We start from the raw sequence: 17,115 nt of genomic DNA on the forward strand, positions 1-17,115 counted from the left end.
GTGAGTTGGAAGGAGTCAAAGTTTGCATTTGTGTCAACCAGCGGAAGGGTGGTTCATCACTTGACCCACTCAACTCCCTGCTCTCTAGCTGTAGCAACTGTAAAAGCATTTCCTTTGTAAAAAATAGTTTAGTCGCTATAGGGAAGGCTCTTGTGATCTCATCAAGTGACCAATGAGCTTCTTTTTGCTCTGAATAACTGACAAGACCTCATGCTCTGATCTGAATGTTTTACTCATTGCATTTTCTGTATCATTAACAATGCAGTTATGCCATGGCTTGCTGTTATAAAGCGTCTCAGAATGGTTTTGTACAGATCATCAACTTTTAAAAACGCGTCTCGGGGCATCTGGTTTCTGTTCGTTGCTCTACATCAGTGTTAATCTCGTCAACGAAATCACTGACCATTACTGTTTGTTGCTTTTTAGACTTTGTCAACGATAATGAAGACCAGACGAAAAAGACACATTATGACAATATCAAATGTTTTAATTAAGAAATACTGTATTACTGTCTCTGAAATCTTACATATATTGATACATGTTTAAATAATTGTAAGTAGTTTTTACAAACTGTAAAGTTTGGTCTGTTACAGTTTGATACATGCTTTTGTTATTTTACACATTATTGTCAAATAATATATATATATATATAATTTTTTTTTTTTTTTACATTTTAATCAACTATCAACTAAAATGATATGCTATTTTAGATTAAAATTTACTAAAATTAATGAATATGAAATTATTTAACATTTAAAAATGTAACGACATTTTCGTTTAAAGACAAAATTTATGGTTAAAATAAAAAAGGAACACTGTGCTTCATTTAGCTTTTCACTTTCAGTCTTGCTCTGTGAATCACATCCCAATTTAGAGTACTACAGTTGTTCCTGCCATACTCCTGCTGTTATTTCAGCGAGCTTCACATGACAGCCGATTTGAGCCATTATAACCAATTGCCTTTTCAAACTTATGGCCAATTTCAGTACCTTTGCAGTGGTGATGATGCCCTCTAGCTGGCTAGGTCCAGTACTGACATTGAAAAATCCATCCATGTCACCACTAATAAGCCGATACTTGGTAGACCAGGCAGCTGATCCAGGTTCATCATCATCAGTCACTGGCAGTCTGGCCACTTCCATGCCCACTTCATTCTCAGGTACAGATGCAGTGTACTAAACAAACAATTATTTATAGTGGAATAGGGTATATTGTTAAACAAATCAGAAAATTGGAATCAGACAAATATATGCAAGTTATGTGCATTACCGTGTTGTACTCGAACTGAGGTGCGTTATCATTGCTGTCAGTCACTGTAATGACAGCTGTGCCAGTGACTGAACGACCTTCTCCGGACATGTCAGCAGCTCGAATGATCAAAGTATATCTGGAATATTTCTAAAAGGAAAGAGGATTTACAGTGAGTTTGCCTTCATTACAATCATTTTTTAAATCTACTCATCAGATGTGATTTCTAACCTCTCTATCCAGGCCAGTTTCGATCACACGAATCCCTCCAGTTACAGTGTTGATATCAAACATGATTGGATTTGGAAATGGTGGATCCTGGCTGACAATTGTGTATCTGACTTCAGAGTTGTCATTATTTGGTTCATCGGCATCAGTGGCAGTGACCTTCATAAACTCATAATCTTCAGAGTGAGAGGAATGAAATAACATTTAGCTAATATTGTTGTAGTTGCATTTAAAAAAAAAAAACATTAATTAGGGGTCTTATTACAATAGGAAACAAATTTCCCTTGATCTGTTGATTTAAAAGAGTTCAATGTGCAAAAAAAACACACCTTACCTTTAGAACTCAAAACTTCCTCCACAGTCCAAAAAGAGCATTTATTAAAACTAAACCATAAAAACGACTCCCAACTCATTATTGAATGTGATGACCACATTTATATGTCAATGTAAAGAACCCCTTAAAGGACATGGTAATTTAAGGTAATTTATTTTCTGAAATAGTTTTGTGTTACCTTGCAAAAGGTTTTTTTGTCTCATCGCAAGAGTTTTGCATTCTCTCGCAAAAATGTAACTAGTTAATGTCTAATAAGTTAATAACTATGGTATTTGTTGTAAAACATTCCTAGTGAAACCAGAGTAACAATACAGGACAACTAAAACTATGGTTATACAAATCACAATTTTGTGGATACTTTGATCTTACTACAAATACCATAGTTTAACTACACTGTAAAAAACGATTTGTGTGAGTTTACAGTAAATTCCTGGATACTAGTTGCATGACTTTCACAGTATTTTACAGTAGTATTTCAACAATGTATCACACTTAAAAGACAACTGTATACTGTGACTTTGCAGTGAATAGGGCCAGGAAAATATTGTAATGTAGCAGTGCTGTGTTGTAGAATCACAATTATCAAATGTATATTTTTTTCACCTGCAATGCTTGTTAATTGTCACCATTGTTGAGTTTTGTATGCTGAAAGTTGACAATATTTGTGTACCTGGTTGACAACTCTCCTAAAGCTTTATGTGCCATAACAGATTAACAATCTATCACTGCATGGCATTACAAGCATCATTATCTCACTGTTTAATTACAACTATGTATTTTTCTTACAAAACATAGACTTACTCAATCATTAAATTGAACACATTTTCTCCCTGTCACACAGTGCAAAGAATAATGTTCTTAAAGCACGACTGCATCAGCTAGGATACATTTGATTTACTTCAAATAAGTCAAAGTTCCTATTCAAAGGAAACACTAAACACTATAATGGTGACTTTAAATGAAACACAATTATCCCATAATGCAGTGCGATATTGTTATTTCTTTTTCGCAGTAATTTGTTGTGTTATAACAGAAAATGACATAGCCTGCACTGATTTTACTGTAAAATTTTGAAAGCAGTATTTTATTGTAAGAAATTGCTGTTAAATGTTGTAAAATCCTGGAATTGTTTACAGTGTATGATATTTGTAGTAAAACCGTAGTAAACACAAAATGTACCATGGTTACTACAGTCATGGTTAATACAATATTACTATAATAAAACCATAATTAATTTGTTGTGAGGAAATGCAAACCTTTTTGCAAGGGAAAGCAAAAAAATAAATAAACTTTTCAACAAATTAATTGCCTCCTTGTCCTTTACGAGACTGTTTAGAAATTAGGACTGCACAATCATGCTGAGTTCATCAACAAAAACAGGACAGATGCTATAACTCCATTCCTAACACCAATAAAGCGTTCAGAGAAAAGCATAAAGTTCAGAGAGAGGAGGACAATTATTATGAGAAACGAAATTATTAATCTTTTGAGGGGAATAGCATAATACAGTATGACCCCTTCATCAGCCCAGGTTGATTAAGAGTCATTTCATTTAAAAGAAACTATACCATATGCTTACCTTTGGGAGCAGCTTCAGGAACGTGTCCGTTGAAAGGATTTTGAGTAAGCACAGGGCTGTTATCATTTTGGTCAATCACATTGACAATGACTTCCACGGGAGTCTCTGTGATATCCGCATCAGCATCTGCAACAGCATGAGCTATGAGCTGAAGACATGGGATGAAAGATGGGCATGTTAAGAGACAAATATATCCAGTGACATTTAGCTATTTTGAAGATGGCAGCTTTCAGGAATTTAAGCAATTCATGATTAGACATTTACAATCCAATAATGAAATACTAAAATAAGAAAGAACAAAATAAATAAAATCAACTTACACGGTATGAAGCTTTTTTTTCTCTGTCCAGCGGCTGAGTCACAAAGAGATTCCCTGTAAATTTGTCAATGGTGAAAAGCCCTTTAGGGTCCAGATCAGCCCCTTCACCCGTGATGCTGTACACCATCAGAGTTTCCTTAGCACAATCTGACTTTATCTATATACAGACAGAAATGACAGAACAAAATCAGTTACAGATAGGCCCATGTTTCCATATCCATATCACTTTCAACAGTCACATCAATATTCTCACTCACTTGGACCAGCTTTTTTGGGAAAGGACCTTTACTGTTCTCAGGTTCATTGAAAGGAGGAATAACCCAACCTCTCTTTCTCCTCTTTAGACCGGATGAAGACTTCGGAAACATCAGGACCGGAAAATTGGAGGGAGATTCCGTCTGTAAAACGAACGCTTGAATGATATGTGCTGAACTGACCACTTTAAGCAATATGAGAAGCAATTTCTTTACAATCTACTGACATTTCTGTTAGTAGATGTAAAAACATACGAGATTTGTTTTTCTTTTTTGTGTGTGTGGCTGTCTTCTGATTTCCTTCAGTGACCAAAACTACTATTTGAAGTGAAAAGGGCAGTTCATCCAATAATTAAAATACTGTCATCATTTACTAACCCCTCATGTTGTTCCAAACCTGAATGATGTTTTACTTCCATGGAACACAAAAGGAGATGTTAAAGCAATTATTTCAGGTTCAGTACAAGTTGAGCTCAATTGACAACATTTGTGGCATAATGTTGATTACCACAAAATTAATCTGACTCGTCCCTCCTGTTCTTTAAAAAAAGCAAAAATCTGAGTTATAATGAGGCACTTACAATTGAAGTCAATGAGGTCAATTTTTGGAGGGTTTAAAGGCAGAAATGTGAAGCTTATAATTTTATAAAAACACATTTTTAAATGGTGATTTCTACAGTCGTTTTAAGGATTTAGGGCCTACGGCATTAATTTGTCATGGCAACAAAGTTGTAAAATTGGATATAACTTTACACAGAAAAGGTTAGTAAGTGATTTTATCACACTAAAATCATGTTAACACAAATGTTGTTTATGTCTCGTGACTATGCTTTTGAAACAATGAGTATTTTAAAGTTTACGAATTGGCACCCATTCACTTCCATTGTAAGTGACTCACTGTAACCCAGATTTTTGCTTTCTTTTAAAGAAAAGGAAGGATGAGTCTGGATAAATTTTTGTGGTAATCAACATTATGCCACAAATACTGTCGTCTGAGCTTAACTTGTATTAAACCTGGATAATTCCTTTAAGCAGAATGACAGGCTCAGTAACAACTCACTTTTATTGTATGGCAAAAAGATAATTAATCGATCATTAAGGCTGAACATTCAGCCTAACATCTACTGTTGTGTTCCACGGAAAAAAGATACATGAGTCATATGGGTTCAGACCATCATGAGGGTGAGTAAATGGTTTTCATTTTTGGGTAAATTACATAAAAATAATAGCTCATTTATGTGTTTTTAACATATAATGGACAAATCTTGTATCTTGTTACTTAGTACAGCTGTTTGCTGAATAAATTTGTGTGAATCTGTGGAGTGGTGTTCACCTCCGTGTCCATATGATGCTCCTCATGATTATGTGCACGCTCAACTCTGACAAAAGCTGTATGTTGCTTGCCACTGGAGTCCCAAGCGTGCACAGGAAACACCTTGTGGCCTTCATGAAGAGTAACTGGTCTCTTTAGTGATAAAATACCATCCGTGTTCACAACAAACCGCTTGTCAGCAGACTGAAAGAGTGTTCTGGTTCTTCCATCACAGGTATTGAATGTTACTGGGATTCAATGAACACAACAACATTTGTCAAGCAAGAAGTTTGGATACTCTGAATTATAATTTTTTTTTTTTTTTTTTTTTTTAAAGGCAAAAAAACACAATGAATAAATCATTTGATAATTTAAGCATTTTAATACAACTAGCAATAGTAAAGCTCTGCAGTACTCCCCACTAGAATGAATGGGAGATTGCCATAAAATGTGCGGTTTTTGGCAAAATATTACGTGGGCTGGAATGAAGAGTGATATTGTAAAGCATATTTATCTGATGTTTTTTGAATAAGAAATAGTTAAATTACACAGTAATTTGTTAGTATCTCAGCATTGAGGCAAACGATCATCACAGTCACATAAAAAGAGAAAAGCATCACTTGATAGCCATTGCAAACCTTATTACATTAGTGTAAGTGAAAATAACCACTTATAAAATCTCATAACACACTCATTCTGATGCTGTGAACTCTTTATTTACTATCACCTTTACTAGACCTGAATCAATACATAAATGAATTAATGTTAATGTGTTAGCTTTAATTTACCTTGGAAGAAATGTAAGTGTCCTCGCTGATGTTATACATGCTCATTTGGGAACGAGGAATGACACACTTTAATCCATAGCAAGCTCTTCTAAATAATTATTTAAAGATTTATTTATTTATTTATTTTTAAAGAAAGAAAAAATACTGAGTATATCTTCTATAGGTACCTCATGCCACTATTACAACTGACCCAGCAGCAATGTTTTTTTAAATTTTTTGGATAATTTTGATAAAATTAAAACTACTCAAATACACATTACTCTCGTAAGCTCTCAATGTAAAAAGGCAAACACTTGTCAGAGAAATGGCGGTGTGGCAACAGTTGCTAAGACAGGATTGGTCAGGAATGCTTTGAAGGTGGGGCTTAGCAAAGGGTCAATTAAGAATGAAACCACCATGTGGCCTTACATAATTACTTAACCAAAAGGCTGCGTTTAATAAAACAGTCTCTATTCAGAGCTTCAGTCAGTGATGTGTGATCAAACAGCACCCTCTAGAGGCTATAGGTGCACATGTTGAGCAAGGCAGCAATATTAGATGATGATTGTCATATTACAATTTAAATTGTCTTTTCTCGATTTTCCAGATAGCGAAAGACACATTTGATAGGTCCCGGTTACCTTCTCTTGCCCTCCGTGCAAAACTCTGAATGTCAAACCATACATTCCTTACAAGCGCTATGGGCGAGTAATACAGGGCTGATAAATACTGGTGTCTCTTCTGTTTTTTTCAGCACTGACTCATCAGACTTGATACATTATATTTGCATCCGTAGGTCATTTAGGCATAAATGTCTCGCAATGTCTCATTATGGAGGCCAGCAGAGTAGGAGCATTAACATAAAACAGTGTTTAAAGGGGCGGTCACACTACATTTTGCGCTCCATTCACTCTCATTCAAATGCATCGGAACGCGGGAGACCGAAAACGCAAGCTGATGCAAAGAATTTTCATACTATGCTGCGTAACAATGTTTAAGCTGGGTGAACTCTGAACTCTTGGTTCGAAACAAAGAGTACATATTTTAAAGCTGCGTGTTTTATTGTTGCAGGAAAGTGAGAAGACAATATATTTTTAAATGTTTTATACATTATTATTTGCTATTTGTGATGTATTATTTACCTACACCAGTGGCCCCCCTGTGTGACATCATATCCTGGTTTGTTGAGTTGTCTGAATAAAATTTGCGTGCTAATTCCTAGTGTGACCGCCCCTTAAAACTGACTGGAACTACCTGTGCATCAAACAGTTTTAACGCACGCATTCCAGCAGAATCGGAAATCGAGTATTCGAACAGACCATGGTATAACAGACAATATTTCTCTTTCTTCCGGGAAAATGGATGAAAAATATTGATGACATATCTTGCACTCAGGGGTGCGTCCAAATGTTTGTCCAATCAAATGCTCTTAGAATGAGAATGTCCCTCCCCTCACACTCTCTGCTTCTGACAACAATAGGTATCAGCAAATCAAAGTTAATGGCTGTGACGTTAACTCAAGACTCTTGACTATTAAACTTCACTCGTCAAGCCATTTAATGGGGTCTTTAATGTTTTGTAGTGTGGCTTCTCCACTTCAGAATGATGCTTACTGTGTCACAGCAACTTTAAGCCCATTCAGAACCAAACAATGAGTCCAACTTTCAGCTCTCTTTTCTATATTTTCATTTTTTTATATATATTAAAAATATATAAAATACATTTTATATATTTATATTTATAAAATATATACATTTCTAACATTATGCTTCGTGTTATAAGCTATTACTTTAGAATTTGAAAAAAGAAAGAAATAAAGAAACAAGTAGCATGAAAGCTTTTTAAAATTAAAAGATAAAATAAGCAACTATTAAAAAGATTAAACAGTTCAGTCTTGCATTATGCTTACATAGTATTGTGATCAAGTCACACTTGATTAACATTAACAGAATGATAAGAAAAATTTTAGTAGAAAAAGTTTTAGTTTAGTGCAATGGTTTTGAAAGGACACACTATAAAATCATTTGGGATAATCTAATATATCTAAACACATTCTCGAGAGATTCTATAACATTTAAAACATGTCAACAAAAAAACAACCTACTTCTTCCTAGTCTTTTCCCTCTGTGAAGATGTTCTCTGTGAACTTTAAAAACCAACAACTCTGACTCAAAGCCAGGCAAACATGACGACTCCTCCGCAAATCCACAAGAAAGCTCCTAATTAAAAGGTATTAAGTTTATAAATCAAATTAAATACATTTTTGCACTTGATAGTTAACATCTGAATAATTCATCAAGTACAATAATACACATTAGCACAAGAGACTAACCTTACCAGGCAGGGAGACCAACCAAGACCAGCTAAAATAAGACGATTTAAGAACATACTTTGTTTGACCACTTTTTAGAATAATGCCAGAATAAATCTTACCTGACAAAGGAAAATAATAACTCCCAATCGCACAATCCTCATAGTCTCCATTCTGTGAGCAAAACCCTCAGTGCTTATTTCCAAAAGTTTTTAATCTTGTGCAACTGCTTATTGCAAAGGAAATTCCTAAAGTTCCCAAAAGTTTCACAACATACAGATGTGGTGTTTATCCTCTTTCTATTGGCTTGCCTAAGGGTGTAGCCCATCCAGTGATAGACTACACCATTAAATACATACATAATGAAATTGATTATGGAATATAACAACTATTAATTCTGAGGATAGTTAATATTAAAAATAAAATCATCGTAAAATGTGCTTTGTTGTTGTTGTTATTTTTTATGCACTAGGTTTATTAGATGCATAAATGCAGCACCAGTGCCTTCAGTTGTCCAGCTACAGGGTCATCAGCCAGGATCCATCAATAATAGATGTTTCGCACCATTATATCCGCATTTCCTAGTGGTTGGGCAACGTTTCCCTGTGTCTCCCTTGGAGGTGGGGGAGGTGATGGTATTAAATAGGAGAGACCGGGGCTGTCACAATTGGAAGTTGTCAAGTAGGCTACAGTGCATCTCAGTAAAATTTCTGCAAAATTGTACACATCTTTCTGCTTTCAGTATGAAGGATACAGACACTGTTGTGCATGATTTTGTCATCTCCTGTTTCACTATTGCAAAGTTTCCTCATTAGCACATTTCCTCAAAAACAACTCATCTATTCCACAGCACATGAACACTGCATTAACCTCTGTTCTACTTAAACCAAACAAAGACCCATCATTATGCACAAGTTATAGGCCGTTATCTCTCATTAACACAGACATGAAAATAATCAGTAAAGCTTCAGCCACACGTCCAGAATCCATCATCCCATATCTCATTCGTTCAGACCAAACAGGCTTTATTAAAGGATACCCCTCATCAAATAACACATGCTGCTTATTCAATATCATCAATCTCTGTAAACCACAAAATAGCACAATTATTGTATCATTGGATGCTGAAAAATCATTTGTCAAAGTAAATTGGCACTTTCTCTGTACGACATTACAAAAATTTGGTTTCGGAAAATCATTTACCCATTGGATCAGAACAATATACAGTACACCAAAGGCTTCAGCTATCACTAATGACATCATATCGCCATCATTTAAGTTGCAACGAGGGACTAGACAAGGATGCCCACTTTCTCCATTACTTTTTGCATTATTCATAGAGCCTTTAGCAGCTGCCATAAGACAAAATAATAATATCACTGGATTTTCATTGTATAAGACTAATCAAAAAATCTCTATTCTAATTCTAAATCATTCTACTGTATCTACAAAACCCACCTATTGGATTTATTTAATCTCAACTTTACTCCATTATTAAGAACAATAGAAGAGGACTTAAAACGCTGGCTGAATCTACCACTCTCTCTAACAGGACAAATCACTACAGTAAAGATGTCAATATTACAAAAATTAAACTGCCTGTTCACAATGATTCTGACACAACCCACAAAAAATGGTTTGACACTACTTAGCAAACTAAATACATTTTATTGGAAAAATAAGAATCCTAGAATAAGTCTAAACACACTTCAAAAAAGAAGGGCATGGGAGGATTAGGGGCAACCAATTTTAATTATTACTACTTAGCAGTGGCGAGCCGTGCATTTTAAGTCTAGTCCTTCATTGTGATTCATGCCATTAAGAAAACAATTAATAAGACACCCTATGCCTTTGGGCATCATCCATTATGTCGCAGCTAACTAGTAATACCAATTGACATTTTAAAAACACGTCCACGCATGAAAGCCAGAACTTAATGTTTTGTGAAATTAACATCTCCCGAACAGACATTCAAAAATCATAATTGTTCATATGAATCTACCAAGGAGGTCTATAATACCTGGAAAAATCTATCTAATAATATTTGCGATTTAAATTACTTGCAATAAATTTCGTTTTGTCAGGGTACACGGTTATGCTGTGTTCCATTCAAGTTGGATGTGGGATATTCCTACTTGATACACTATATTGCCAAAAGTATTCGCTCACCCATCCAAATAATTGAATTCAGGTGTTCCAATCACTTCCATGGCCACAGGTTTATAAAATGAAGCACCTAGGCATGCAGACTGCTTCTACAAACATTTGTGAAAGAATGGGCCGCTCTCAGGAGCTCAGTGAATTCCAGCATGGTACTGTGATAGGATGCCACCTGTGCAACAAGTCCAGTCGTGAAATTTCCTCGCTACTAAATATTCCACAGTCAACTGTCAGTGGTATTATGACAAAGTGGAAGCGATTGGGAATGACAGCAACTCAGTCACGAAGTGGTAGGCCATGTAAAATGACAGAGCGGGGTCAGCGGATGCAGAGGCGCATAGTGTGCAGAGGTCGCCAACTTTCTGCAGAGTCAGTCGCTACAGACCTCCAAAGTTCATGTGGCCTTCAGATTAGCTAAAGAACAGTGTGTAGAGAGCTTCATGGAATGGGTTTCCATGGCCAAGCAACTGCATCCAAGCCATACATCACCAAGTGCAATGCAAAGCGTCAGATGCAGTGGTGTACCCTAGAGCAGTGGAGACGCGTTCTCTGGAGTGACGAATCACGCTTCTCCATCTGGCAATCTGATGGACGAGTCTGGGTTTGGCGGTTGCCAGGAGAATGGTACTTGTCTGACTGCATTGTGCCAACTGTGAAGTTTGGTGGAGGGGGGATTATGGTGTGGGCTTGTTTTTCAGGAGCTGGGCTTGGCCCCTTAGTTCCAGTGAAAGGAACTCTGAATGCTTCAGCATACCAAGAGATTTTGGACAATTCCATGCTCCCAACTTTGTGGGAACAGTTTGGGGATGGCCCCTTCCTGTTCCAACATGACTGCGCACCAGTGCACAAAGCAAGGTCCATAAAGACATGGATGAGTGAGTTTGGTGTGGAAGAACTTGACTGGCCTGCACAGAGTCCTGACCTCAACCCGATAGAGCACCTTTGGGATGAATTAGAGCGAAGACTGCGAGCCAGGCCTTCTCGTCCAACATCAGTGTCTGAGCTCACAAATGCGCTTCTGGAAGAATGGTCAAAAATTCCCATAAACACACTCCTAAACCTTGTGGAAAGTCTTCCCAGAAGAGTTGAAGCTGTTATAGCTGCAAAGGGTGGGCCGACATCATATTAAACCCTATGGATTAAGAATGGGATGTCACTTAAGTTCATATGCGTCTAAAGGCAGATGAGCGAATACTTTTGGCAATATAGTGTATCTCCGACCATAAATGCATTCCATTCCCCGATATTCGGAACTGCAATGCTCCCGTTAGCTTAGCAGGGGTTTGACCCTCATTAGAGATGTCTCCTAGCAACCCAACTGATAAACAATGCTGCAACACTAGCATTTGTGCTTCAGGTGTACGATTATCAAAAGAGATTATAATGTTTTATAAACCTGTTTCTGCAGGCATTTGTTAAACAAGCTTTAATATCATTTAATGTGGAAACTAACTAATTTATCGATATTACATAAGAAAGTGAATGTTTATCTCTTCCTTTGTATATCTCCCTGCGTGTCGGCATGTTTGTGTGACATCATGCCCCTGCATTTCAGCGAAATCGGAATTGAGAATTTCTGCACGAGCCTACAAGTTGTAATTCTGACTTCAAGATGCATTCCATTGCACTTTTCCTAGTAGGAAGTTGTAAAATCCGACTTTCCGAGTTGAATGGAATGCAGCACTACTTTTCAAAACTTGATCCGACACTGCATGCTCCAGCAGCCTAATTTACACTTAGAAACCTCCTGATGTTGCTATAACAATGCAAAAAGCACTTACCAATTTGCTTGAAGTGAAAATCAGTCCTCCTTTCCTGTTTAATAAATTAAGCAATCACACGGTAATGCAGAACATCTCGTGTTTTTAAATCCATAAGGATCTCTTTCTCAATGGCAATACCAGCAGTGATGACAGCCAACTCGTCAGCAAGATCTCACGCTTTTCGCTCTTGAATTACATCCATCACTTAGGGTGTGTTCACACTTGTAGATCGGTTCTCTTGATCCTCTTGGTCTGGACCAAAAAAGAAAATGATACATTTTGTCCTGGTTCGCTAACGTTCACAATGGCATTATTAACACCGAACTTAAAGATACAAAACAAAAGGCATCAGGAAAAAGTCACAACCTGATTAGACAGCTTTTATGATGTATATTTTGTGACGGAACTTGCCGAACATCCAAAACAATGCTGGCTGCTGGGCGAAATGTGCTCGTGAGATTTATATATGTACATATGGTGGTATTTTTACCAGTTGAGAACAAACGAAGAGCTAATAAAATGTGTAAAGGAGTCAAAACAGCGCCAGGAATTCCTCAAATGAAGATATGCTGCAAGGACGGCTGATGGCGGTTCCAACGCCTGTACCGAACTGTAATGGGCAACATGAGAAGAACCAGGTATGCTTGAGGTCAGTATTAGGCAAATTACTTCCTGTTTTTGATCCGTTTAGACATCTTTGGTCCATGTTGTGTTCATATATCAAACGAACCGCACCAGAGTTTGTTTGGAAGCGGACTGAGACCCACTATTCAGGCGATCTCGGTCCGCTTGTTTGGTGCGCACCAAGGTTCGGATGGCAGCGTTCACACTTGTTCAAATGAACCGCACTAACAGAGCAGTCGCACCAGAGTTTGTTGAACACATCCTTAAAGCGTGATTGCATCACTCAAGGCCAGCTAGAAGGCCTAGACCGGGACATATCCTAAAGATCACACCCACCAAGAACAAATAAATCAATCTGATTGGCTGATGAATCTGACAATCTGACTTTAGTTGCCCATTCATTTGCACTGTTGAGGCAAATTCTAATTCGGAAGGCCTGAGGGGTGGAGCTCAAACGCACGTGCTGCTTTGGGCATGTGATTTGTGAAACAGTTGTCACACTTTGCTTGTAAGCATCAAGGAATAAATTCTGTCTGGATAAAATTTTCATTGTTCTCTATTTGTTTGTAGATTAATTAAGAGTGGAAAGCGATTAAAAATACATAGGCAAAAAGGTGACTGAGGATGAAAGGATGAAAATTATTTATTTATTTGGCATGTTAGGCCAGCAGAGAAGTCTTAGCTGGCCCTGAGAATTCGCCACTGCTACTTAGCAGCACAATTACATTATCTTTGCGAATGGATAAATGGCAATAATCTCTACAAGCAATGGCTACAATTAGAACAGGCTTAACGTAAAAAAATTAATTAAAAAAAATTATCCGACCTACCCTTCCTTACTGATTCAAACAAAGATTGAAAAAGATTATTTCAGCTCTGTAGGTCCATACAATGCAAGTGAATGTTGACCAGAACTTTGAAGTTTCAAAAGAAACATAAAGGCAGCATAAAAGTAATCCATACAACTCCAGTGGTTTAATTTATGTCTTCAGAAGCGATATGACAGGTGTGGGTGAGAAACAGATCAATATTTAAGTCCCTTTCACTTTCACTTCCACTTCCATATTTTATTCAGCCACTTACTGGTTGGGGCTGGTCAAAGGTGGAGATTGATAGAAGAAATAAAAAAGCAAACAAAAGCTGTCACTGCACTCTTCCAGCAAGTCATCTCTGTATTCTGCACTGTAAAAATGGTAACAGTTGTAACATTAAGGCACTCTTAAAGGTGCACTCAGTAAGTTTTTGTTCATGTCGTCTTGGATGCCAATGTAGAAATTGATTATCCAGAGTCAGCCAAGATTAATATAATCCAAGAATAAAAGTGTCCAATAACAGGACGGTTACTGAGATTAAGTGAGTAGTGTTCAGCTGTTCAAGTGATCTTAACATGGCTGCCCCCCCATGAGGGGACCCTCTCCATGTAGTTTTAAACAGCTTTTATAGGGATACTGATATGACTGGAGTCAGATGTGAGTGCTCATGATTTTATACGCATGTTACCAAATTTAAATTAATTTCTAAAATGAGAAAAACATTTGAATGAGGAAAAAGTTACTAAGAGCACTTTGTTCAGTCATTTTAAATGATATTTTTCAATGTTCATATTACTTTAATAAATTACATTTTATATATAATATAATAAATTAGAAATAAAATTGAGAAAATATTTAAAATTATGATACATTTATTCTACATTAAAATTACCATTGGCATTTCTGTCATAATTTCAAAAACTCCTTTCATTTTCACCATGATTACAGGTTCACCAATTTTGGTTGGAGAATGTAAAACCTTGTTATAGAGGTGTTAAATCCAGATGACAACATAGAGCTTGAATCTTTATTAAATCAGATTTATTTTTTTTCATCTGAGCAATTTTCACTCAACAAGGAATCCTTGATATCAGTGCAAATTACTGATAATTGCACATTATCTTTGCACAAGTAAATACAAAATAAGTCAAAATGAATAAATGTGTAAATGAATAAAAATGTGTGCAATAGTAATTAAAATGCAATACAACACAAGTTGTGAGAATGTTTGCTCTCTCAAAGCCGAGCTTGAACAATCAATGAGCCAATCAATGCAGCCAAACATTCACCTCTCAGAAAACACACTCACAGGTTTATTTTTCCAATTGTCTACAATGATCTGAATAACATTGCTAGAATCTTTTACATTCTTCAGAACTGGGGATGGCTTGCAATTGAAAAACTAATTTCATCAATAGAGGGAACATTGTCAATGACGTCCTTCAATCCAGTTATCAAATAAGCTTTTGTGTTGGATCATTCTTCGTTCATATCTTCCACATTTACCGTGACCGTGGTAGTGGAAGTGAGCAAAGAACCCACAAATGGATCATCGTTCTCAACAATCACGTGGAGAATGTGCTGATTGAGCTTCTCGAAGTCCAGTGGCTAAATGGAAAACACAAGAAAAAGGTTTTCATTTAGGTACAGCCAGCGTCACACTAGTCGATTATTCCTTCAGTTTTTAGTAGGAAGCTTAATTTACGTAATCGCAGACCAGAGTGAGAATGGAAAGTCAGTGAGTTGGAAGGAGTCAAAGTTTGCATTTGTGTCAACCAGTGGAAGGGTGGTTCATCACTTGACCCACTCAACTCCCTGCTCTCTAGCTGTAGCAACTGTAAAAGCATTTCCTTTGTAAAAAATAGTTTAGTCGCTATAGGGAAGGCTCTTGTGATCTCATCAAGTGACCAATGAGCTTCTTTTTGCTCTGAATAACTGACAAGACCTCATGCTCTGATCTGAATGTTTTACTCATTGCATTTTCAGTATCATTAACAATGCAGTTATGCCATGGCTTGCTGTTATAAAGCGTCTCAGAATGGTTTTGTACAGATCATCAACTTTTAAAAACGCGTCTCGGGGCATCTGGTTTCTGTTCGTTGCTCTACATCAGTGTTAATCTCGTCAACGAAATCACTGACCATTACTGTTTGTTGCTTTTTAGACTTTGTCAACGATAATGAAGACCAGACGAAAAAGACACATTATGACAATATCAAATGTTTTAATTAAGAAATACTGTATTACTGTCTCTGAAATCTTACATATATTGATACATGTTTAAATAATTGTAAGTAGTTTTTACAAACTGTAAAGTTTGGTCTGTTACAGTTTGATACATGCTTTTGTTATTTTACACATTATTGTCAACTAATATATATATATATATATAATTTTTTTTTTTTTTTTTTTACATTTTAATCAACTATCAACTAAAATGATATGCTATTTTAGATTAAAATGTACTAAAATTAATGAATATGAAATTATTTAACATTTAAAAATGTAACGACATTTTCGTTTAAAGAAAAATTTATGGTTAAAATAAAAAAGGAACACTGTGCTTCATTTAGCTTTTCACTTTCAGTCTTGCTCTGTGAATTACATCCCAATTTAGAGTACTACAGTTGTTCCTGCCATACTCCTGCTGTTATTTCAGCGAGCTTCACATGACAGCCGATTTGAGCCATTATAACCAATTGCCTTTTCAAACTTATGGCCAATTTCAGTACCTTTGCAGTGGTGATGATGCCCTCTAGCTGGCTAGGTCCAGTACTGACATTGAAAAATCCATCCATGTCACCACTAATAATCCGATACTTGGTAGACCAGGCAGCTGATCCAGGTTCATCATCATCAGTCACTGACAGTCTGGCCACTTCTACTCCTACTTCATTCTCAGGTACAGATGCAGTGTACTAAACAAACAATTATTTATAGTGGAATAGGGTATATTGTTAAACAAATCAGAAAATTGGATTCAGACAAATATATGCAAGTTATGTGCATTACCGTGTTGTACTCGAACTGAGGTGCGTTATCATTGCTGTCAGTCACTGTAATGACAGCTGTGCCAGTGACTGAACGACCTTCTCCGGACATGTCAGCAGCTCGAATGATCAAAGTATATCTGGAATATTTCTAAAAGGAAAGAGGATTTACAGTGAGTTTGCCTTCATTACAATCATTTTTTAAATCTACTCATCAGATGTGATTTCTAACCTCTCTATCCAGGCCAGTTTCGATCACACGAATCCCTCCAGTTACAGTGTTGATATCAAACATGTTTGGATTTGGAAATGGTGGATCCTGGCTGACAATTGTGTATCTGACATCAGAGTTGTCATTATCTGGCTCATCGGCATCGGTGGCAGTGACCTTCATAAACTCATAATCTTCAGAAA

The 17,115-nt window shown here is 36.5% G+C and overlaps 1 protein-coding gene across 17 annotated transcripts in view; it reads right to left on the reverse strand.

Moving 5' to 3' along the window:
• LOC127444543 (B-cadherin-like) overlaps window positions 1-17,115 on the reverse strand; it is a 98,679-nt gene that overhangs the window by 45,008 nt on the left and 36,556 nt on the right. For 10 of the 17 annotated variants that reach the window (XM_051705233.1, XM_051704352.1, XM_051705071.1 and 7 more), the window contains 2 exons: window positions 16,934-17,106; window positions 16,724-16,852 (listed from right to left, as the gene is read on the reverse strand). The exons of 1 other annotated variant lie outside the window; for it this stretch is intronic. In XM_051705233.1, coding sequence (XP_051561193.1) covers window positions 16,724-16,852; window positions 16,934-17,106 — 302 coding nt within the window. Of the gene's footprint in view, window positions 1-1,269; window positions 1,399-1,479; window positions 1,653-3,389; window positions 3,538-3,709; window positions 3,866-16,723; window positions 16,853-16,933; window positions 17,107-17,115 lie in introns of all 17 variants that reach the window. 6 more of the 17 variants (XM_051704603.1, XM_051704235.1, XM_051704075.1 and 3 more) reach the window with 6 other exon arrangements.

The sequence above is a fragment of the Myxocyprinus asiaticus genome, chromosome 1 (genome assembly GCF_019703515.2).
Source record: "Myxocyprinus asiaticus isolate MX2 ecotype Aquarium Trade chromosome 1, UBuf_Myxa_2, whole genome shotgun sequence".
In the NCBI taxonomy this organism is placed as follows: domain Eukaryota; kingdom Metazoa; phylum Chordata; class Actinopteri; order Cypriniformes; family Catostomidae; genus Myxocyprinus; species Myxocyprinus asiaticus.